We start from the raw sequence: 25,395 nt of genomic DNA, 5'->3' as shown, positions 1-25,395 counted from the left end.
ACTTCAGATGCCAGCCTCACTTTGAGGGCTCCCAGACCACCTGCACTTCTGCTTATTGGCTACAAATCCTGGAGTTTTCCAGGACTCCCTCAGATTCAAGAATACATTAGAACGACTCAAAGAACTCAGGAAAGTGCTATACTTATCATTACAGTTATATTATAAAGGATGCAAATCAGGAAGGAAGCATTCTGACTCAACCTTAACGAGTATACTGCAATTCAAATCTGGCACTAACCACTCAGAGTTAGTACAGATCTAATAAGTTAAGTCTTCAAGTAGTGGATGAGAAATTGAGGTAGTATGGAAAAGGATGTGATTATAGGCTGTACTGTATTGAAATTTGTTGGTAGAATAAAGATAGTGGATAGCAGCCCATAATTGTTTTATAAGGGTAGGTGGGCTGGAACCAGATTATTGAGATAATTGAATGCCAGAAAAATAAGATTTCTACTGGTAGACAGTATGGCTTGTGGATGAATTTCAGATATTTGAGTACTATGATCAGGATGTTTTTTGGAAGATTAGTTTGGCTATGTAAAAATGATTGGCTACTTTTTAGGTGAGGGACAATGATAGCCTGAGTTAAATGCTGAGTTAAATTGGTAGAGTCAGAAATGCAGAAAAACAAGTGCATGAGAGTGTGTGGCAGGAGAGTAAGTAAAATTTGGTGAGCAGTCTGTCTGCCTATCATCTATCCATCCATTCATCCATCCATCCATCCATCCATCCATCCACCCATCCACCTGTCCTCCTTTGAGCATTTGTGAAAGAGTGAGGGTAAAATGAGAGGGACTGAAGAGAAAAAAAAGCAGATGGAATAAATATTGAAGCTAGAGGGGCTGTCAGTAGCACAGGCAGAAGAACTAATCTTGAAAATTCAGAGAAACCCTTTTCTGAAATGGGGAAAGGAAAATAAAAGTGGGCATTTTTGAAGTAGAGAGGAGATAAATTTTAGAGATAATTTTGCTAAGAATAAGGGGAAACGGGATAGGGAGGAGGGCGAGTCCTATCAGCAGGTGGAGTTCCTGAACTGGGTGCAAAAAGGGCTTAGAATACCCCATATGTTACATGGTGATATGGAAGTCAACAAGAGAGATAAAGGCATTCATGGTGGATTAAATAATTGCAGTTTGGGGCTTTTTCCAACAATTCACAGTATTCTTTAAGAGTAGAAAGACAAACTGGATTTTTTATCCATTGTAGACTATTATTGACCAGGTAATAACACTTTGAATGTTATTAAATAAAAGATGCTAAGTGATAATGTGGTGAAGGTGATGATTTTATGGAAAAAAGTTTAATGACACAAACTTAGTCTCTTTAAACCTTTTAACTCACTAATTTATTTGCCAGGAAATTTGACCAGCTCTATTGCCCAGATTCGTGAGCAACTAGATATTGCATAGTTCAAAATTAGAGACAAGTGATAAAAATTACTTATAACCATAATTCAGCTTAGCTGTTGATCACAATGCATTCAAAAAAGGGAAAATAATAACCTAGTTTTTAATTTTTTCGCTGTCTTTTATTTTTTTAATCAAGGCAGGAAATGGCTAGTGTGTTTTATAATTTTCCACCTAAAAGGAATGAGCTATGGTATTTGAAAACAAAGGCAAGTGCTCCAGAATACTTTGAAACTCAATCTTCCTAGCTAAATGGAATGTTGCAGTGGATTTTTCCTGACTCATAAACTTGTTAAATATGATAGTGTCCCTCTTTGAAATTCTCTGGTGGCTTCCCATTATATTACCTAGAATCAAAATCCAAAGTCTGAACCATGGCTACAGAGACCTACTGGCTCTGTATATCACTTCTCCCTCCAAATTTCATATTACTCCTGTGGCTCACTGTTCTGCAGTCATACTGGCCTTCTCTCAACGGGATGTGCTTTCCCCCCCTTCTTGGGAACGTTTCTTTTTCTTTCTTTTTTTTTTTTTTGTTATTTAGTTTTTATTTCTCTGCAATGGAAGGAAATAAGGAAAATATGGAGCCCAAAGAATTGTAGTGAGCGCACAAAGATTATAGGGATACTGCAAGCAAATGGGATGAAGGGGGTGCTCTCCTGAGCTACAGAAGGAATGATCTAGTAGTTTAAGATAAAACAAGTCAAATTTATTAGAGTTGTCCACAGTCATCAATGGTGATCTTCTTGCTGGTCTTGCCATTCTTGGACCCAAAGCCCTCCATGGCTTGCACAACATTCATGCCCTCTTTCACCTTGCCAAAAACCACATGCTTGCCATCTAACCATTCAGTCTTAGTCATGCAGATGAAAAACTGGGAACCATTTGTGTTGGGTCTAGCATTTGCCATGGACAAGATGCCAGACCTGTATGCTTCAAGATGAAGTTCTCATCATCAAATTTCTCCCCATAGATGGTTGCCACCATTGCCATTATGGCATGTAAAGTCACCACCCTGGCACATAAACCCTGGAATAATTCTGTGAAAGCAGGGACCCTTATAACTGAATCCTTTCTCTCAGGTGCTTAGAGCACGAAAGTTTTCTGCTGTCTTTGGAACTTTGTCTGCAAACAGCTCTAAGGAGACGTGGCCCAAGGGCTCTCCGTCGATGGCAATGTTGAAGAACATGGTGGGGTTGACCATGGCTGATAGGAAAAGGCTCAAGGCGGCGTCTACAAAGCTGGGAACCTTTCTTTCTTTTTTTTTTTTTGAGTTGGAGCCCGCAGGTTCGGGAACCTTTCTTAATGCTGACTTCTGCCTAGCATTATCTCTCTGACTTCTCATCTTTAAGGCCTCCGCTTAAATATCCCCCTTTTCCTAAAACTTTTTTTATCCCCCCCACCAATTGAAATAGTTCTTCAGTCACTGAAACTATTTTATTTCCTTTATAATAAAACTTATCACAAGTATACATGCTTTGTAGACAGTGTCTCACTTTGTTACCCAGGCTAGAATGCAGTAACACAATCATGGCTCACTGCGTCCTCAAACTCCTGGACTGAAGCCTCAGCCTCTTGAGTAGCTGGGGACATGCACCACCACACCCAGCTAATGTTTTTTATTTTTTATTTTTATCTTTTGTAGAGACAGGATCTTGCTATCTTGCCCAGAATGGTCTTGAACTCCTGTGCTCAAGCAATCCTCATGCCTCAGCCTCCCAAAGTGCTGGGATTACAGGCATGAACCACTATGATGGGCCTGTATTTATACATTTTATTCTATATCTTTACTAAAAAGACAATTTCCTGAGTTGTTTTGTTTTGTACATCTTTTTACTGAACTTGCACATAGCAAGTCCTCAATTGTCTGTTGCATGAATGAATGGTTTAAGTATTAAATGCTTTATTTGCATTCTCTCACTTAATCCTCAAAAAAGCCCTGTAAGCTACAATATGGTAAGAATCCCTACATTACAAATAAGGAAACTGTGCCCATAAATACATACAATTGTTAATTTGTCAGTTAAAAATAAAATTTAAAAGAAAGGAACAAATTAGGAAATGGAGGCTTAGTGTTGGGTCACCTAGCAGCTCAAACCTAGGACTCCATGACCATAATATCTTCATCTTCATCATTCTGCCATATTCCTCTCCCAACCCATTAATAACTTAAATTCTTTTGTACATATTTTTTAAAATAAAGGAAAATAAAACCGGACAATTGAAATGTTTACGAACTTACTTTCCCTGTAGTAGCTACATCTATGGGAATTTTAAAAAGTATTGAAGAGTGTAGCAATTTTTTTTTTCAGTTTTGAAGATAGAATTGTATTTAATTACATTTATACTGTTTAGTATGAATGACAGAGTATTTCTCTTGTGGCTCACTTTTGGCCTAAATAGAAAGAAAATGAGAAATTATACCTATGGTGATTGTTTACATTTTTTGCTTAACAAGTTGATTCTTATTATACAAACTATTTGGATTTGCAGCTTTCACTTTCAATATTATATTTGTACATGATGATTTGACGACCAAGAAAACATTGTTTAACCTCATTTCATATTGATAGTTCAGAGTGTGTTCAGGATGTAAGGAGAAGGGTGGCTGCTGCTGCTAACAGAAATACAGGGCATTATAGTCAAAATGTGACTAAACTTTAAAGTTGTATTATGGTAGTTCCATTTTAACATGGCTTCTTTTGTCTGTAAAACTGAAATAACATGTCATTAAAAATAAAAATAGAATACAGAATGCATCTGCTACACAGTTGAGCTGAATGGAGTAAATACTGGCTTGAATCATTGGAGATTCAGTGTTTGAGGAAAAATTTTAGAGGTTTCCTGTCACACCTACACAATGGAGACAGAGGTAGAACTGGAAAATGTTTCTTTTGTTTTCCATAGAATATATTTACATTTTATTTATTTTTGAATTGGAGTCTTACTCTGTCGCCCAGGCTGGAGTACAGTAGCACACTCAGAGTTACTGTAGTCTCTACCTGCTGGGCTCAGGTAATCCTTCCACTTCAGCCTTCTAAGTAGCTAGAACTACAGGTGCATGCCACGCTTGGCTAAATTTTTGATTTATCGTAGAGACAAGTTCTCACTATGTTGCCCAGACTGGTCTCGAACCTTTGAGCTCAGGCAATCCTCTTGCCTCAGCATCCCAAAGTGCTGGGATTACAGGAATGAACCACTGCACCTGGCAGAATACATTTTAATTATTGCTCCATCTTAATAATATTCAATCCTGAATATTCTGAAATGGTGTCATCCTGAATGGTTCCATATCTGGAGTAGGTTTGTTTTAGTTTGGGTGAGTGTGTGTTTTGTTTATTTGTATTTTTTGAAAAAGGCAATATAAATGTTTTTACACATTTTAAAACTTTTCTCTTTGTATAATAGACTTTTTTTTTTTTCAAACGTATTCTTTTGTGTCCAGTTTTTGTGGTGAAAACTATATGAATGTATAGTAGAGTAGGGTATTTCTAATTGAATTTTATTATTTTCCATGATGTGATTCTCTTATAGGGGAAATAATTTTAGACCAAATCTTATCTTGCCTGTGGTCACAAGGTTTGATTCTTACAAAAAATAGAATGTTGTTAATCCAAGCAACAGAAATTGGGTATTTTAACTAGGCGTGGTCTGTGCATTGGATTAACAATTACCTTATACAATCTCCATAAAAAACATTTTGCTAAGCAGACTATAAGCAAGATTCTGTGTAAAATTTATGTATGAATACTTGATACTAAAGAAGTCTTATTTATCAAAAACAATTTTGAGCTGAGGCTCCTACATTTAAATACTTTAAAAGTTGAGTGACTGTATATTTGAAAGTGATAACATTATAATACCTTTCAAGACACTGTGTTCTTGGTTTTTCACTATTTTTCAATGACTTTGTAATGTAAACTTTCTTTCCCTGTTTGTTGTAATTCACCTTTCTTGTAAATCTAGGTCTATTGCAAGCTTAATTATATAATCTTAACTTGATCAAGGAGTCATCCTTATTGACAAGCATTTTTTGGCCAGATTTATTTACTAATATCAAAAAATTTACATATGGGATCAGTTGGATAGGATGATCCAAATGTCTAATTAAAATTTGAACCAGCCGGACTTGGTGGCTCAGCCTGTAATCCCGCGCCTTTGGGAGACTGAGGTGAGTGGAATGCCTGAGCCCGCGGGTTCGAGACTCGCCTGGGCAGCGAGACCTCATCTCTACAATAAATCAAAAAAATCAGCCGGGCGTGGTAGCGCATGCCTGTAATTCTGGCTACTTGGAAGGCTGAGGTGGAAGGATTGCCGGAGCCCAGCAGGTCGAGGCTGCAGTGGCCGGGAGCGGCCACTGCACTCCAGTCTGGGCGACAGAGTGAGACTCCAACTCAAAAAAACAAAAACAAAAACAAAAAAAATTTGAGCCAAGGCCAGAATATTTGACTTTAGAGTTTTAAATTAATCAGATGTAATTAAAAATCCATTTTGTTCCCAGCCCTATATACAGAAGCAGTGAGGTAAGAAAATGAAAAAAGAAAAGAAAAAAAAAGAATAAAGGAAGCAAAAGAGATGATATTCGCCCTAAATATAATAGAGAAGGTAGTCAGGACAGAAAGAAACATAAATTTCTTACATATTTAAAAAACCTAGAAAAATTGATGTAGAAAAACTTGGTGAAAAATATGTTAAACAAAATTTTGAAGAAATTAAAATAGAAAAACAACAAGGGAATGCAAATGGCATGTGAGTTCAGGTAAAATCCTTTAAAATGTATAGTAGATGATATTTTGATGGATGAAAATTTTAGTAGGTAAGATTTTGTTGAAGGATTTAAGTGGATCAAATCTTGGGAAGCCAGGGGAGCTGTGCACTGAGAACGTGGTGTTTTGGAAGTTTTTGTTTGTTTGTTTGTTTTGAGGAAGATGGCACCTGTGAGTAGAAAAGTTTAGAATAAAAAGAGGCTAGAAACAAAACAACCAAAACGTAGGCTGCTGTACTGTAACAGTGCTGTATTGGTTAGGTCCATGCTGGTGTTACAATTGTATAAATAGCAAAGCTAAGAAATAATAATGTATAACAGAGTCAGATTTTGGCACTGTAGTACCTGTAAAAGCATGTATATAGTCTTTTAAAAAATAATAGACGGATTTAGCAATTAATTTTTATAAATGATTTAATGTTTGTTAAGGATATAAGTAAAATTGTAATTTATAGTCTCTAGGCTTAAATATTACCATGTGAATAACACCCGACTCTCAGAGGATAAATCCATATTTGATGTTTATGTTTTTGTTGTCATAGGACACTAAAAATATGTATGAGGACAAGAATGGTTTAATGCATTTTTCCAGGATATGTTTATATGAAAAATTTCTGTCTATGTTGTATCCACATGGGCACGTGGTAATCTTGCAGGAAAGGTTAAAGGGGAAATGACAGTTTTCTGTTTCTTTTGGCTCTTACAGTAAGTTGGTCAGCCTTTTGACTCTTACCTGAACCAATCAAATGTTCAGCGCTGCTAATCCAAACAAAGATCTTATGTTTGGTTTTTCCTGTTATTGTTACTTAAAATTTACAGTCATTCCAGTCTTAGTGATTTTATTTACCAAACAGTTAGCAGTACTTTAAACTAATACCTCAAATTTTAAAAATCCCCTTTTATACTATATTGAAAATATGTATGGCAAGGCTCACTAGAGCCTTAGAATTGCAGTGGGATTTCATTTTGCTCTCATCATTTCTAACAAATAGAAATATTGAGTTGTATTTACTAATACTGGCTTACTCAGAATTATCTGTAAATTTTGTGTGTGTGTGTGTGTGTGTGTGTGTGTATGCATATGCATATATATATATATTTTTTGGTTATCACCTCATTCTGTTGCCCAGGCTGGAGTGCAGTGGCACGATTACAGTTCACTGCAGCGTTGACTCCTGGACTCAGGCGAATCCTTCTGCCTCAGCCTCTCAGGTAGCTGAGGTTATAGGCATGCGCCACCATGCCCAGCTAATTTTTTGGGTTTTTTGTAGGGACAAAGTCTTGCTATTTTGCCTAGACTAATCTCCAATTCCTGGGCTCAAGTAATCCTCCCACCTCAGCCTCCCAAAATGCTGGAACTGTAAGCGTGAGCCACCACACCTGGCTAATTTTTTTGATTTTTTTCTGTAGAGATGAGGTCTTGCTATGTTGCCTAAGCTGATTGAACTCCTGGGCTCAAGTTATCTTCCCACCTCAGCCTCTCAAAGTGCTGGGATTACAGGCGTGAGCCACTGTGCCCAACCTAACAATACATAAATTTGATTGGATTCCTACCTGAAATCTTTGGCTGTAAAGTTCTGTCTTCAAAAAAGCTTCTTGAGGACCAAATTTATATCTTCATTTTCTAAAATTTAATGAGACCATGCTTAGTGATTGACACCTGGTGTTTACCCTTCTCATACAATGGAAGTAGCAGAATAACTAGTTGATGTGGCGATGACAGCATGAGTCCAACATTAGTCTGTTCACTTTTGTGTACAGTATTGTTATAAGTATGTCTCTGGTTTTTGGAAGGAACTTCATTATCACTTGAGAAGTTGTTATTAGTCTATATTTGTAATGCCGGGTGGGCAGAACAAGATTTACTTAAAATCATATGTCAATTATTTTATAAATTTTTTTCTATAAACGTATAGATCAGCAAATATCTACAGACATCTTGAAACTATGTACTTCCACTTATATATAATGATATTTATGGATTTTTCCCAATGTATATAGTGCCTTCAGAGATAAAAGTAAAATAATGAATTATTTTGCATATTAATACTAATTTTGATCTACCTGATACTGCAGTTACCATTTTTGAAATGAAGCTGTACTATTTATGTTAGGAATAATTCTTTCTGGAAAGAAGAAAAACACATCTTGAACATATTCAGAGTGATATTGTATGTTATCTAATTGGAAAGTCCCCTTCTGGTAGAAGTATGATTAAGCAGACTGATAATATTCTATTTCCTACATTTACATATAATATCCTGAAAAAAGATACATTTTTTTTTTCCAGAAGGAGTAACAATAGCTGTATTTTCAATGGAAACTCTAAGGATTGGTGATTGTTTAGCTCTCACCATGGAAAATTATAGTCTATCCTTAACTATGTTAGATAAAGGCTTGTCAAGCACTTTTGATGGGTTTGCAATTACACTGAAGGGAAAATAGATTTATCCCATCATGTTGGTGTTCCTGCCAGTGTTAAAGCACTACTGATAGGCAGACGGGTTGCAGTACAGGTGGAATTGCAGGTCTTTGCTGCTCTCAGATTGCTGTGTCATCTCAGAAGTCCCTGGTGACATCTATCCCTTGATGCAAAGCTATCTTTCTACCTGTCTGGAGAAAGTTTTAAAACATTTTAAGACCCACTCAAACTATCTTTAACAAGTAAAGGGAAAGTATTGAAAGTTTACAGGGATTTTTCATGAAACACAGGGCAGAAACCAAGCTTAGAGCCTGGACCTGGAAGACCACCAGGTATTTCTCTTGCTCCTCAATTTCCCTCTTTCTTCTCATGCCTCCCTCTCCCACTTACCTGCCATTCCTCTTTCCTGTATTCCTTGGCAATGTCAGCATAATAAGCCCAATTTCATAAGTGAATACATTCTTAAATTCTATCTTCTATAAATACATTTTTCAGTTGGTATATAATGTAAATACAGCTTCAGGGTCCTGTCCCAGGAGCTGGGGAGGGAGCAACTAAGCATGAACTACCTATGTACTAGAGCTGTAGTTAATCCTGACCACCCTTCACTGGCGCTTTCTGCTTCTGTGACCTCTTAGCAACCCCCGCTCTCATCACCATTAAAAACAGATTATGGCATACATTTAAAGTCTCCCAGAACTATTGCATTAACAAGGACTTCTTTAACTTGAGCTGAAAATTCACCATACTGGATACTATAACAAAAGTGAAAGTTTTCCTAAACATACCTAAGCATTCCTAAATATTTAAACCATTTAATGTCACAGAAAAGAGAGAAAAAGAAAAGAGTAGCATAACTGCACATGTGTGCTGAAACCATAACATAGTTTTTCAGTGGGTGACATGGGAAAATTTTGTAGTAGGAAGTAACTTCCACTAAAATCAACTTTATGATACAGGACTCCCCTCCCCCCAGGTTTTAAACATAATCTTTAGTTTTAAAAGTTAATGTGAGCATTATAGGTAACTGAAAAACACAAGAAATAAACAGAAAAGTCATTCATAATCACAAACATTGACAGTTTGATGTGTTCTTCTAGGTCCTGTGTGTATATATATGATAGAGAATTTTAATGATGAAAGGGAATAGTAGAGTGAATATATCTGGTTCATGGAATCACCTGGCAAAAGAGGCTGATGGAGGATTCGCCTTCCTTGCAGAATATGTTGAAAATGTCCCACTGCAGCTATACAACACTCTTTAAACAACCACAGCATGAGTAACTAACAGAATGATAGTGCTTTTCCCAGCGTGGGGCAGATGACTGACCAGATCTACTTATTTCTCATAAATTTATCTTAGTGGCATCCCTGAAGCTGAATGGAAAAATAATCCAGGTTTCAGTTTCACTAAGGGAATGATGTAAAGGACAATATTAGACATGAAACATGTATGTCATGCTTTGTCTCATGATAGTTAGGGAGTCATAATCAGATGACTTGCCTTCCAGCCCTCCAAGCCAGTTTCTTGACACCACTCTTCAAAACCATGCAGGCTATTTTATTTTTGCCAAGGTTTTAGCCTCAGTCATGGCTTTGTTTCTATTTTGGATTTAAATAATTCATTTGGGTTGTAGCAGTGGTATGAAAAGACATGAATTAGAAACCTAAACTATGTTAATCGTATTTCTTACAATTAACTCCCTTTAATCTCTCTGCTTCAGTATTTTTATAAAATAAGGCCAGTAACTCCAGAGTGATTATGAGGATTCCTGGAACACAAAGTAATGTAAAGGTCTATGTGAAAATGTTAAGTTATTGACTGGATGCTTCTAATTTGCCAATAATTGTAAAATACCATTGTATTTAAACAGACAAAAAGATGTTTAGAATTGTAATTCACAACCACTTCTTAGTTATAGAGACATTTGGTAGGAGTCCTCCCCATTCTCCTTCAATTGTTCTTGTGTAGTGAGTGGATCTCCCTGAGGTGAGAACTTAACTGATTAGACTCAGTAACTATTGAAACTTCTAGGTTCTGAGACCTACCCCATATCTTGAGAAGATAAAGCAACCTTAATCTGAGTTGTCTGGAATCCCCTTTGTGGTAGGTGAACTGGGAAGAAAGAGGAGGGTCAGATCTTGAAGTAGTCACTGCATAGTCACTCCTGCTGATACGTTTCTCCTGTTGGAGAATAACTGGGTGGAGGTTGCTCCTCTAAGATTCAAACCAATGTGCAATTTTTTTACTTGAAAGAATAGACTGTTGCCAATTAATTACTTTATTTTAGCCTTAGATCTAAAATGTGGCCTTTTGTCAGAGGCATTGGGCTTTTCTGATTGATAATATTAAATCATTTTGAAGACTAGACCACCTGATCTATGAGATTTTAAAAAGATTTATTTGGAATTATTTCTTTACATCTATTTAGTGTGTTATGACTGAAAGAACTAATAAACTGACAAGAGTAAAAAGAATGTTCATTAAATATTAGTCTTTGGTTGAATCCTATACATTTATAAATTGGTCTCGATTTATATATAAGAATCCTACAAACATATATTGCTAAGGCTTTTTAGCATTTATCTGCTTCATCATTAATTTTGCAGTTACTTTTTTATGTGGTTGTAATAATTTTACCTATATATTGAATGTGAACATGGTAGATCTAATCCATGTGTTTATAATGCATCTCTTAGCAACCACCAGTGTTCTTTTTAGGAGCTGTGTTTATAAGAGCCAGTAGGGCTGCAGCTTGCAGAGGAAGACTAAAATATATCTTTTTCTGTTAATAGTGCACGAGCAGCAACATAGATTACAATAGGTTTGACATCTTCTACATTATTAGAGACCCAAATTAAAGGGTTTAGATTTGTCTCTAGTATTTTTTTTTTTTTTTTGAGTTGGAGTCTCACTCTGTCACCCAGACTGGAGTGCAGTAGCTGCTCCCAGCCACCGCAGCCTCGACCTGCTGGGCTCCAGCGATCCTTCCGCCTTAGCTTTCCAAGTAGCCGGAATTATAGGCATGCACTACCACGCCCAGCTGATTTTTTTGATTTATTGTAGAGATGAGGTCTCGCTGCCCAGGTGGGTCTCGAACCCGCAGGCTCAGGCAATCCACTCACCTCAGCCTCCCAAAGGTGCGGGATTACAGGCTGAGCCACCAAGCCCGGCTTGTCTCCAGTATTTAACATCAATGTACTATCACTTTTTTCTCATCAACACTAATTAGACATTATTAATGTTTCCTTATGTATTAAACTCTAACCGGAATTTCTTTTTTAAAAAATTTACATTTCTATATGCCTTTCATCAAAAGGTTGTAGAACATTTTGGGTACTATTATATTTTATATTACTCCTTTAAGAGTGGTAAACTAGCCAGGCTCGGTGACTCAGCCTGTAATCCTGCGCCTTTGAGAGGCTGAGGTGAGTGGATTGCCTGACTGAGCCCGCGGGTTTGAGACCTGCCTGGGCAGTGAGACCTCATCTCTACAATAAATCAAAAAATCAGCCGGACGTGGTAGTGCATGCCTGTAATTCCGGCTACTCGGAAGGTTGAGGTGGAAGGATCGCTGGAGAGTTCTATCTCCCCACATCCTCTCCAGAAATTGTTGTTGTAAGTGTAGTGGCATCTCATTGTTTGAATTTGCAATTTCCTAATGGCAAATGATGAACATTTTTTTCATGTTTATTTGCCATCTGAATGTCTGTTTTGCTGAGGTGTTCATTCAGATTTTTTTGCCCATTTTTAAAATTGAGTTGTTTCTGATTGAATTTTAAGAATTCTTTGTGTATTTTGGATACCAGTTTTTTTTTTTTTAATTGCATGTGTATTTTGCAAAGATTTTCTCACAGTCTGTAGCTTGTTTGTTCATTCAGTTAACAATACCTTTCACATAGCACAATTTTTTTTTGGTTTTGTTTTTATAGTTTACTTTTCTTTGTTTAGTGTAAATTTTTAAAGGAAATCCAATATAGCAGGTTTTTTCTTGGATCATGTTTTTGATGTTGTATTTAAAAGTCATTACTAAACTCAAGGTTACCTGATGTTTATTTTGTCTGTTATCTTCTAGAAGTATTATAATTTTGCATTTACATATAGATCTATGATCTATCTTGAGTCAGTCTTTTTGAAAGGTATAAGATCTGTGTCTAGAGTCTTTATTTTGCATGTGGATACCAAACACCGTCAAATGATTGAAGTTCACTGAAAACTTGAACTTAATTGTCAAGTTGAAGACTGACTTTTCTCCATTGAATTGCCTTTGCTCTGTTGTTAAAAGTCTATGGGTCTATTTTTGCCTGTCCGTTCTGTCCTTGATCTCTTTGTTGGTTCCTGTGCCAATATCATATAGACTTAATTACTATAGTTTTACAGTAAGTTTTAAAGTTGAATTGTGTCAGTCTTCTAATTTTGTTCTTTTTTCTTCAGTATTGTGTTCAGTTTGCTGGGTTTTTTGCCTTTCCATGTAAATTTTAGAATCAGTTTGTTAATAGCCACACAATTAATTACTGGAATTTTAATTGAGACTGTGTTGAACTTATACATCAAGTTGAGAAGAACTTACATCTTAACAATGTTGAGTCTTCCTGTCCATAAATATGGAATGTCTCACTTATACCTTCTTTTATTTCTTTCATCAGTATTTTACAGTTTTCTTCATATAGATCTTGGACATATTTTGTTCAATTTATACTTAAGTTACTTAAACTTTTTTGGTGCTAATGTAAAAGGTTTTGTGTTTTAATTTCAAATTTTAATTTTCATTACTGGTATGTGGGAAAGCAATTAACTTTGTATATTACCATTGTATCCTACAACCTTGCTGTAATCACTAATTAGTTCCAGTAGTGGTGGGGTTTTTTTGCCAGTTCAGGATTTTTCTACACAAACAATCTTGTCATCTTCAAACAAAGACAGTGTTATCTCTTCCTTCCCAATTGGTACACCTTTTATTTCCTTATCTTCTTTGCTTATTTTTACATTAGCTAGGACTTCAGGACAACGTTGACTAGAAGTAGTAAGGGGGATGCCCTCTTGTTCCTGATGTCAGGGGGGATAGCATCTACTTTTTCATCATGATGGTAGCTGTTAAGAGGTTTTTTGGTAGATACTATTTGTCAAGTTGAGGAAGTTTTCCTCTGTTCCTAGTTTTCAGAGTTTTTGTCATTAATGGGTGTTGGATTTTATCAAATGCTTTTTCTTCATCTATTTATGTGATCATGGGATTTTCTTTTTTAACCTGTTTATATGCTGGGTTATGTTACTTGATTTTCAAATGTTGAAACACCTTGCATACGTGGAATAAATTCTACTTGGTCATGGTGTATAATTCTTTTATGTACTGTTAGATTTGATATACTGATATTTTGTTGAAGATTTTTGCATCTATGTCATGAGAGATAATGGTCTGTAATCTTTCCTTTCTTTTAATGTCTTTGTCGGGTTTTGATATTAGGGTAATGCTGGTGTCATTTGAGTTTGGAAGCCCCGCTGCTTCTATTTATCGGAAAAAATTATAGAGAATTGGGTCGGGAGTCTCACTTTGTGGCCCAGGCTGGAGTGCAGTGGCACAATCACTGGCTACTGCAGCCTTGACTTGCTAGGCTCAGGCGATCCTTCTGCCTCAGCCTTCCAAGTAGCTAGGATTACAGGCATGCGCCACCATGCCTAGCTAATTTTTTGATTTATTGTAGACATGAGGGCTCACAATATTGGCCAGGCAGGTCTCGAACTCCTGGGCTTAGGCATTCCTCTTGCCTTGGCCTCCCAAAGTGCTGGGATTATAGGCATGAGCCACCATGCCTAGCCTTTTTTTAAAAAAAAATTATTTTTTATTGTTATTTGGTTTTTTTTTTTTTAATTTTTAGCGACAGAGTTTTACTCTGTCGCTCAGGCTTGAGTGTAGTGGCATGATCTTTGCTCACTGCACCCTGGAATTCATGGGCTCAAGCTATCCTCCTGCCTCGCCTTCTGAGTAGTTGGGACTGCAAGCAAATACCACTACACTTGGCTAATTTTTTTTTTTTTTTGAGGTAGGTTCTTGCCAGGTGCAGTGGCTCAAGACTGTAATAATACCAGCACTTTGGGAGGCTGAGGTGAGAAGATTGCTTGAGTCCGTGGGTTGGAAACTAGCCTGAGCAACTTGGTGAGACCTTGTCTCTATAATTAAAAAAAAAACAAAAAAAAACCGGGTGTGGTGGTACGCACTTGTGGTTCCAACTACTTGGAAAGCTGAGATAGAAGGATCACCTAAGCCCAGTAGGTCGAGGCTGTGGTGGTCATGAGCCACGGCACTCCAGCCTGGGTGACAGAGTGAGACTCCTACTCAAAAAAAAAAAAGATTTTTTTCCCGACAAAGGCCTACCATCTACAAGGAACTCAAACACACTGCAAGGAAAAAAACAAACAGCCCCATTAAAAAGTGGGCAAAAGACATGAATAGATACTTCTCAAAAGAAGATATATGGACAGCCAACAGACACATTAAAAAGTGTTCAACCTCACTCATCATCAGAGAAATGCAAATCAAAACCACACTGAAATACCATCTAACCCCAGTAAGAATGACCATTAATAAAACAACAGATGCTGGTTGAGGATACAGAGAAAAAGGAACGCTTCTACACTGCTGGTGGGACTGCAAAGTAGTGCAACCTCTTTGGGGGTTTCTTTCTCTGAAAGAACTAGAAATTGGCCTTCCATATGACCCAGCAATTCCCCTATTGGAAATATACCTGGAGGAACTCAGATCATTCTACAAAAAAGATATTTTCACATGCATGTTTGTTGCAACTCTATTCACAATAGCAAAAACATTGAACCAACCATGCTGCCCATTGAAACTGGACTGAATTTTTAAAAAGTGGTATATATACACAATGGAATATAATTCAACCTTAAAGAAGGACAAACATGGACTTCACAGCAACTTAGATGGATTTAGAGTCGATCATATTCAGTGATCTATCACAGAAACAAAGAACAGAGTAGCCTGTGTTCTCACTCATAAGCGGACCTTGAACTATTACAATATTTTAAGAAAGGGATTGGCAGTAGTGGGAAACTGTCAGGGGAAGGAGAGTGGGATTGGCAGTTGAGGGAAACCCCAGGGGAGATGGGGGGGCACACCTCATCAACAAGGGTACCTGCATAATGAACATTTGTATACCTAATCCTGAATTGTACATCTTTAAAATAAAAATTAAAAAAAGAGAGAGAGAGATGGGTTCTTGCTGTGTTGTGCAAGCTGATTTTGAACTCCTGGCCTCAAGTGATCCTCCCACCTTTGCCTCCCAAAGTGCTGTGATTACAGATGTGAACCACTGAGCCCAGTCTTTTCTTTCTTAAATGTTTGGTAGAATTCACCATTAAAACCATCTGGGCCAGATACTTTCTATTTTGTTATTAATTGTTGATTCAGTTTCTTTAATAGATATAGGCCTATTCGGGTTATCTGTTTCTCCTTTTATGTGTTTTGGCATAATCTCCTTTTATGAGATTGTGTCTTTCAAGGAAATGGTTTATTTCATTTATCAAATTAGCAGGCATAGAGTTGTGCAAAATATTCCTATATTATCCTTTTAATGTCCATGATTATGGACATTATAAGAGTAGTTATAATTTGTGTCTTCTTCCTTTTTTGCTTGGTTAATCTGGGTAAAGGTTTATCAATTTTATTGATCTTTTCAAAGAGCCAACTTTTGCTTATTCTCATTCTCTTGTATTAATTTCCTGTTTTCAATTTTTTTTTTTTCTTTCTACTCTAATTTTTATTTTTCCTTCTGCTGCTTTGGATTTCATTTGCGCTTCTAGTTTCCTAGCTTAGGTTATTAATTTTATATCTTCTTTTCTAATACATGCATTTGATGCTATACCGTTTTCACTAAGCACCGCTTTTGTTGCACGCCACAAGTTTTGATGAGTTTTGTTTTCATGTTCATTTAGTTCAAAATGTTTTTAAATTTCTCTTGAGACTTCTTTGACCCATGTGTTAATTTGAAGTGTTGTCTAATCTCTACACATTCTAGTTAGTTTTCTAGTTAGTTTTCTGTTGTTATTTTTTTTCTTTTCTTTTTTTTTTTTGTAGCTTGGAAAATATCATTTACTTAGAAAGTAAATTAAAGGCAGGGAGAGAAAGAGGGGGGAAGGGAGGGAGGGAGGAGATTAACCACCCCAACCTAGGGGAGGGGTCTGTTGTTATTTTGTAATTTAATTCCATTGTGGTTTGAGAGCATATATTGTATGATATCTATCCTTTTAAATTCAAAGTGTGTTTTATGGCCAGGCTCTGTGGTTCAGCCTGTAATCCCAGCACTTTGGGAGGCCGAATGGATTGCCAGAGCCTGTGGGTTCGAGACCAGCCCGGGAAACTTGGTGAGACCACGTCTCTACAATAAATCAAAAAATTAGCCGGGCGTGATAGCACACTCATATAGTTCCAGCTACTTGGAAGGCTGAGATGGAAGGATTGCCAGAGCCCAGCAGGTCAATGCTGGGGTGGCCATGAGTATGCCACTGCACTCCAGCCTGGGTGACAGAGTGAGACTCTAACTCAAAAAAAAAATGTGTTTTATGGCCCGGAATGTGGTCTAACTTGGTTAATACTATTCTTTGTGAGCTTGAGAATAATATATAAAGTTCAAAATAGATTTCACTGGACCCAAATCTAGGTGTCTTCTGGTGATACATGTCCCTGGAGGCTCTGGGAGAATCTGTTCCCTTGCATTTTAATTTCTAGAGACTGCCTGCTTCTTTAAAGCTCCATCTTTAAAGCATTTAGCTTCTGTTTCTGTGGTAATATTGCCTCTCATTTTGACTCTCCTGCATTTATCTTTTAAGGACTCTTATGATTACATTGCACCCATGTAAATGATCCAGAGTAAGCTCCCTGTGTCAAAATCTTTAACATAATCACATCTGCAAGGTCTCTTATATCATGTAAAGTAACTGACAAGTTACGGGGATTCAGAAGTGAACATCTTGAAGGCGGGGTGGGAGTGTTATTTTTTCCTTCCACAATAGTAGCGTCAGGATTCGAACTCAGTAAGCCTGCTCTTAGAACCACCTTGCTCTTCTTTCTGTCTTCCCACCACTTTACACTTCTAAATGTCTCAGTTGTGCTGTGTGTTTTAATTGTCTGATTTACCTCTCCCACTAGGATGTGAACCTACTGAAACAGGACAGATAGCATTTGAACTAAACGAGTTCAGATAAAGGAAATTATATGAAATGGTGAAGCATCAACCATAGAGGAAATAATGTTCTCATTTGTTTCCCCAACCTTCTATGTCTGTGTGTTAGACTTCTGCAGTTAACCAATTACCTCCTAATATGAAGATAAAGTATACTTTAAATGTTAAGGTAAATGTATGCATATGTATTTATATTTAAGTAGCCCCTTGAGGCTAGCGGCTACTGTTTTAGACATCACAACTCTTCCAGAATTATAATGCATACCATTAAAGATGGTTTGCCTAAAATGAAAATACTCCTAATAACTCATATTGCCTTAATTTTGGTTTCTTTTTCTATGGCAACAGATGTAGGAAGTAAAATGATATCTGTGAGAGGAGTTTTATGTCATTTTGAAACAATTTTTAGATAGAACAAGTTTGCTATTGAGTTTGTTCTGTTACTCTTCTTCCAGTCATCTGAAGGCATAATAGTAAAAAGCCTTGATTGTTTATGTTTATCATATTCCTTTATTCCTAGAAGCACTTTGTGAGAATTTAACTATTAGCATAGGCAGCTATAATAAAGGAATTTATAAAACCACATTTGGATAGTGTTTTCATTGTGCTGGCAAATATAACTACATTTCTATGCAGATTATGTGAACCCCACCCATACTTGTTTCTCTTTTTGATGAAGTCCTAGCATGACAAAAACAACAGCAACAAAATCTTCCTGTGTGGCCTGCAGATATCAAATCTGAAGATTATTAATGAATTTCCAGCTAGGGAACATAAGCAAACAAACTCTCCTACAGATAACTCCACCCTTCCTGTTTTGGGATTGAGTTTACTGTGGAATAGATTTCAGAAATAGGTTTCTGACAGTTGTGAATTGTATTTATAAAATGTTGGAGGGTGAGGTCTTCCTTTAACAAAAAACAAATTATTTCCTGTTTGATGCCTAACTGGTACATGTTAAGCAGTCTTTTTAGAAAATTTGTCCCCTAGTAGAGAACTATGTTGCTTTTAGCTGTTCTGGTTGTTCTTGTTAACTAATATCCAAAAATTTGTCTATTTCCAACAAGTAATACAAGAGGGACTTAGAATTTAAAAATAAAACACAAACCTGAATGCTTGTAGTATCTTGTCTCCAGAATTACAGTAGTCTACAGTTTAAGTAAATGTGTGAACATTTTAATAGGTTTTATTTTTCATATGTAAATCTGTAGCATATTTATGTTCTATAAATATGCTAAGTGAAGAGTTACAGTTTAGGCAAAAAGCAGATTTACATTAAAGAATTTGCAGGTTAATTCACAGTGTAACATTATCCTCATCTAGTGCATCTGTTGTAAAGAAGCCTGTAAAATGTAGGCCACCCAAAAAGTGGTCTGCTGAGGCCTGTGCTTGATGTTAGAATGCTGTTATTATGTGGGCTGACTGGTTTGGGAAGGAATTTACCTCCACTAGGACTGTGAAACATCACGGTTCTGACTTTCCCCGTGGTCACTGCATTGGCTTGATTTAGGTACTGTGTGTTAGACCAGTCATAATGTGCTCCATTGCCTTGACATCATATGTAATATGTGAATAGTGTACTGTTTTCTAAGTTGGTTGTTCAGAATACTGTTATCACTTCTAGGTCATGTAAACCTCAGGATAAACTGGAAGAAATGGTTGGTTTAAATTACTGAATTAAACTTCATGGGTAGTATGAGTACGTTTCCTTACTATTTAGAAAACTGTGTGTGTGTTATTGCTGTGTTGGAGAAGGCAGTTAAGGATTTTATATATTTTAATTTCTGTGCCATTCAAGAACTTATCCTTTACTTTTTCTTAGGACTTGGAATTGTTTTTGAGAGCAAGGAAATGAATTTAGTATAATTTAGCAACCTAAAACTGAGTCAGAATTAGATATTCTTCTTTAAATAGGCATTTTTAAGTGATCAAAACAAGTACTACAGACATTTAAATATACAGACTAGGCTCAGTGGTAGCCTATATGTCTTACATCTATAATCCCAGTACATTGAGAGGCTGAGGTAGGTGAATCACTTGAGGCCAGGAGTTTGAGATCGAGATCAGCCTAGGTGACATAGTGAGACCCCATATCTAAAAAAAAAAATGCTTTAAATTAGCTGGGTGTATTAGCTTGTAGTTCCAGCTACTTGGGAGGGTGAGACAGGAAGATTGCTTGAACCTAGGAGTTGCAGTGATCACACCAGCCTTAGTGATAGAGCCAGATCCTGTCTCTAAAATAAAAATAAAAAATACAGCAGCAGCCATTACAACTAACAGTGACCATTTGAGGAATAAAAACTACCATAAGCCAAGCAATGTTTCAAATAACTTATTTCTAAAGTTTTTCAAAATGAACGAAATTCTATTTTGGAGAATAAACAATGTTAATTTGATATGTAAAAATTAGAAAAATAAAAATTAATTTAACAGTTAAAAAGTATCTGATAATTTGTATTTCACTTAATTTTTATGGAGACTTACCTACAATCTTTCTTTAAATACATGGATTACTGAGTATGAAAAATAATATAGAAATCTAAAATGCATTTTGCGACTGTACATTAAATAAATTACATTTGGTGTGAAGGAAACAGCAATTTATGGACAGGAAATATCTAATTGCCACTGATAAAAATTACATATACTTATTGGTATAAAATAGTAAAATATACACATTGAACTGGAAAAATATGTACACATGCCTATATATGTGTGTGTATTTATCCGTATATGTGTATACACACACATTCATGCATGTGTATATATGTAGTATGTTGTTTGAGCCTAACCCTACTTTTTTGACTTTAACTATGGTTAAACATTTATAACTTGAAAAGTTTCTTAAGTAGATACTTTCAGCATTCTTATAATTGTGTACTAAACAATTTTGAATTTGTCATCTGGTTATGATTTAAGCAAAGAATCTAAAGTTAGGGGCTCAGGGATTTTTTTTTTTAACAAACAAGTAAATGAACAGAATCATTGATACACTTTACCTAGACTTGTTCTTATTCTCATCTCTAGTCTGATGTTCTTTGAATAGACTTCCTTTTACCAACAAATGCCATGCCAAACTTTTGCACTCAGTAATGTGGTATGTGAGTGTTTTTCTACTCATTCAAATGGTCAGCAAACTTCAAAGATAGAGGGTTGGATAACCTTTGGCAAATGTGACAGTGCAAGGACAAGAGAGGTTCACCGGTAATATTGCGTCTCCCTTTTAGATGTCAGCATCACAGTTTTGCCAACCCGATCAACTAGGTGCTAGGCTAATTATTTTCACTTTCAGCTAACCAGAATATGTTTCCTCTTTCTAGGTTTATAGACAAGACTGTGAAACTTTCGGAATGGTGGTGAAAATGCTGATTGAAAAAGATCCTTCATTAGAAAAGTCTATACAGTTTGCCTTGAGGCAGAATTTACATGAAATAGGTGAGCGGTGTGTTGAAGAACTCAAGCATTTCATTGCAGAGTATGATACTTCTACTCAAGATTTTGGAGAACCTTTTTAGGTTACTTGCTCAGGCAAGAAAAAAGAAAAACAGTTTCTAGATTTTTCCCCTTGGGATTGTGTAAATCCTTAATATATGGAATTTTTGTGATGAAGAGAAATACTTTATGATAGTTGACAATACTTTCAATATCAAATTAACATCCAAAATAGTCTGCTTAAAATATTTTAATTAGAATTGTTTTTCTACATGTAGAGTAATTCATACTCAACTTTTTGCTTTAATGATGGGTCAATTAATTTTTCAAACTTTGAGAAAAAGAGTCCTGGAGAACAGCTTTCTGTACTTATTCATGGTCTGTAGTCTTCCACAGTATGTTATCATTTGGTCACAGGAATGGGAGAGTACTTGACAAGTTAGAGATCATTCCACTTTTTTTTTTTTACATTAGTAGTCTCTTTGCATTTAATAGCAAATGATACCATGTGAAAATGTTAGAATTCTGAGTTGTGATATTATTGACTTGTTGCTTGCTTTTTCTTAGCCTTTGTAACTTTTAATATGTTAAAGTGTATTATCCTAAAAACTGAATACTTTGGCATCTTAGGGAATATTTGCTTTGAGAATAATTCTCATTCAGTGATAAAATAGAGCACTTAATTCTCTGAAAGTCACCTCAGAATAAAGTCCTTTTTCCAAGTAAATGAACTCAATGTTTTCTATTAAAATTATCCTGAAACTCCTAACTCTCTCATTATTGTGTAAGTCTTAAACAATATTTTATATAAGACTAATAAAAGGGCAATTTGAGATGATTGGTGAGGGATATCTTAAAGTTAAGATTTCTCAAAATAATTTGTGATCAAAAGAGAAAAATTTTGAATTTGTGGGAGTAGTGGGGTTTTATTTTTTCGTAGGCCCATACTCTCCAACTCAAGAAAGAAGGTGATTATCTGTTGTTACACTATTTACAGATTATTCCTTTGTTAGTTTCTTTGTCTAATGAGCTTTTTGTTCTGCTACCTTTTTAAGGTTCTCAGCCTTTGAAAAGTATTCTTGAAAAAAGCAAAGTGAGTAGGCAGTAAGCAAAGCATAGCTACCCCTTACCAAGCAGTCTATATAACAGTCCTTCATGAGTGAGCTGTCCAAACCATGGACCAATTAAAAATCTATCTGGGACGATTAGGATAGTCCACTTATTTCCTGGTCACTTCCAACCGCCCAGTGGCATTGAGCCAAAATATACAATTTTGTGGCACTACTTAGTGAGGAAACCTTAAAAATCATGTTTGTTATTACTACGTAATTTCATTATCCTCCCATCCTCTTTCCGTTTCTGCTCTCATTTGGATTCTGGCATTATTTTTAATGACTTCTACTGATAATATCTATACCGTAGTACATAAAAATAATAGTAAAAGTAGAAATAGCAGTATGTGTAATTTTAACAGATCCTTTAACGGTGCCTCAAAATATGTACTATACCATTCTACAAATTTAAAAACTAATTGAGGATTGCAATTATTTTTAAGAATTTCCTAAATGAAACCACTTTAAATTTTTATTTTTGCCATTTAGATGTTATACTTAGCTAAGTTTTTAAAATGTAAGCCAAACTAAATCACAAATACCAACTCTGGTGATATTCTTCCTTAATGTGAGCAGTGATTTTCTTACCCACTTTAGACAGGCTAAGAAGGTACTGATCTTGCTTTTCCTTTTTTCCATCGATGTTTTTCTTTATCTTAAATATTCTAGTCCCAGGATTCTATTCCTTTAGTCAAGATGTCACAAGTTTAAAAATAAAACTTGAGAAACTACCAAAGGCAAAGGAGTTGTTCACTTTGTTGAAATTCATTAAATTAGAGAAATCTTACTGACAGATGCATTTAAATGTAGGTTCAACAGATAATTTCTTCTTCTCCTCTTACCCCAAACTACATTCAACATTTAGAGCTGTTTATAGCTTGCCATCAGCATTATTCTGGCAGGCTTGTCAGTGTTAAAATCTGTTTGGATTTTTTTTTTAAGCCTTTTAAAGTCTAATTTTAGGATAGATGAATTCAGATGTGAACCAGAGTGTGTATTTTACAAAATGTTCTTGATTAAAGAGATTTGTTTGTAAATTATTTGTTGTTCTTGAGTACGCCCAGTGGATGTGATAAAATTTTCATTGTCTTACCATAAAGCCTTGATGATCAACAAGGGGAAACACAGATATTGTAAAGCTTTTTGTGAATTTTGAAAGTGCAAAATAAAGCAACCATGTTTAAATAATTAGATTGTCTTTTATTTTAACAGATTTAAAGCGTTTTGCTATAACATAGCCTTTATTATTCGGTACAGCAAGATTGCTTCTTACTATTCAGTTCACCTACTCAGCAGCAAGATAGAGAAAATTTGAGAAACTGCAGCAGTTCTTTCTTATCTGTGCTTTTGCTTTCCATGGTATCAGTTACCAGTGGTTAACTGTGGCTCAAAAATGTTAGATGGAAAATTTCAGAAATAACTTATATGTTTTAAGTTGCCGCTGTTCTGACTAGTGTGATGAAATGTCATGTCATCTCACTTCGTCCCACCTGGCATGTGAATTATCCTTGTGTCCAGTGTATACACTGGAGTACCTGCCTGTTAGTCATCTACATTGCCTGCTCCTGACATCTACTTGGCTTGCTCAATGATCTGGGATCCCCCAAAGCAGATGACCCTCCTTCTGATGTACTGTCAGAAGGTCAACAGTAGCCTAATGCTGTGTCACTCTGCATCATTCATCTCACTTAATTTCATCACACAGACATTTTGTTACCTCATGTCATCACAAAAAAGTTGAGTACAGTATAACAAGAAATTTTGAGAGAGACTACATTCACATAACTTTTATTACAGCATATTGTAATTGCTATTTTTATTAGTTGTTAATCTCTCACTGCGTCTAATTTATAAGTTAAACTTTACCATAGGTATGTATGTATAGAAAAAATCATAGTATACATAGGGTTTGATACTATCCATGCCTTCAGGCATTTACTGGTGGTCTTGTAACATATCCTCTGCAGATAAGGGGGAAATACTGTGTTAACTTTGATGACTTAGGAAGTCTAGATGTCTAAGAAGCAGTTAAGTAAAAAAAGGTGGTGCCTGACAAAGTAGTACTCCATACTTGTGTAATTATGCGTCTGAATTTCAAAGACTCATAGGATTAAGATCCTATATCTTTACTGTAGCTCCTGGAGGGCAGGAACCTTGTTTTTGTGACCCCAGTTCTTAGCATCATTCGGAACATAGTGGGTACTCATGTTTGTTAATTTAAAAGTGGCCTCACAAAGAAAATTGTATTTGATTCTGGGTCTTAGAGAAATAGGGTTTATTCAGGCAGAGAAGGGGAAGTATTAAAAGTCCAAGAGGGCCAGGTGTGGTGACTCAAGCCTGTAATCCCAGCACTTTGGGAGGCCAAGGCAAGGGTGTTGCCTGAGCCCAGGGGTTTGAGACCAGCCTGGGCAACTTGGTGAGACTTTGTCTCTACAATATATTTAAAAAAAAAAAACCCAGGTGCAGTAGCACGCGCCTGTAGTTTCAGCTACTTGGAAGACTGAGGCAGAAGGATCGCCAGAGCCCAGCAGGTTGAGCCTGGGTATGGCCGTGAGTGTGCCTCTGCACTCCAGCCTGGGCAACAAAGTGAGACTCTGACTCAAAAAAAAAAAAAGGCCAAGAAAGGGGAATGTTTAGGGAAAGGTATAGTCCTGTGTATTGAGGCTGGCGGGAGAAGATGATAAGGAACAAATGTGGGAAAAGAGGTGGAGGGCAAAATGTGAAGGATGTTGAATGCTTACAGCTTTACCTTCTCTCCTACTTCAGAATGAAATTTGGAAACATTACCTATGTAGTATTCTTGCCAAAAATGTGGATTTCTCATAGTCCTCGGCCACTTTCCAGCCAGTTCACAGATCCAGAACCTCTTGAAGGAAAAGGAAGCCAGATCCCCTAAGGAAAAACTCCACTACACTGCCAAAATATATACTGGCTTCAGCTTCAGTTCAGAGTTTCCTGTAATGGATCCCAAGCTCCAAGAAGGCTCTGACAGTTCTTTGGCGATAACTTTGGAGGTGGTGATCTGGTCATTGCCAAAGTATTCATTCTGCAAAGCATTCA

At 36.3% G+C, this 25,395-nt stretch overlaps 1 protein-coding gene across 4 annotated transcripts in view; it reads left to right on the top strand.

Annotated features, from left to right (window-relative positions):
- Positions 1–23,523, top strand: part of PPHLN1 (periphilin 1) — a 115,210-nt gene extending 91,687 nt beyond the window's left edge. For all 4 annotated transcript variants that reach the window (XM_021715426.1, XM_008063859.1, XM_008063858.1 and 1 more), the window contains one exon: positions 21,112–23,523. In XM_021715426.1, coding sequence (XP_021571101.1) covers positions 21,112–21,306 — 195 coding nt within the window. In that variant the 3' untranslated portion in view covers positions 21,307–23,523. The remainder of the gene's footprint in view (positions 1–21,111) is intronic.
- Positions 23,524–25,395: the final 1,872 nt, after the last annotated feature.

The sequence above is a fragment of the Carlito syrichta genome, unplaced genomic scaffold (assembly GCF_000164805.1).
Source record: "Carlito syrichta isolate Samal-C Ts95f unplaced genomic scaffold, Tarsius_syrichta-2.0.1 Scaffold307107, whole genome shotgun sequence".
NCBI classification, from domain to species: domain Eukaryota; kingdom Metazoa; phylum Chordata; class Mammalia; order Primates; family Tarsiidae; genus Carlito; species Carlito syrichta.
Note: the sequence above shows the minus strand (reverse complement) of the source record. Positions and strands in the feature narration are given on the sequence as shown.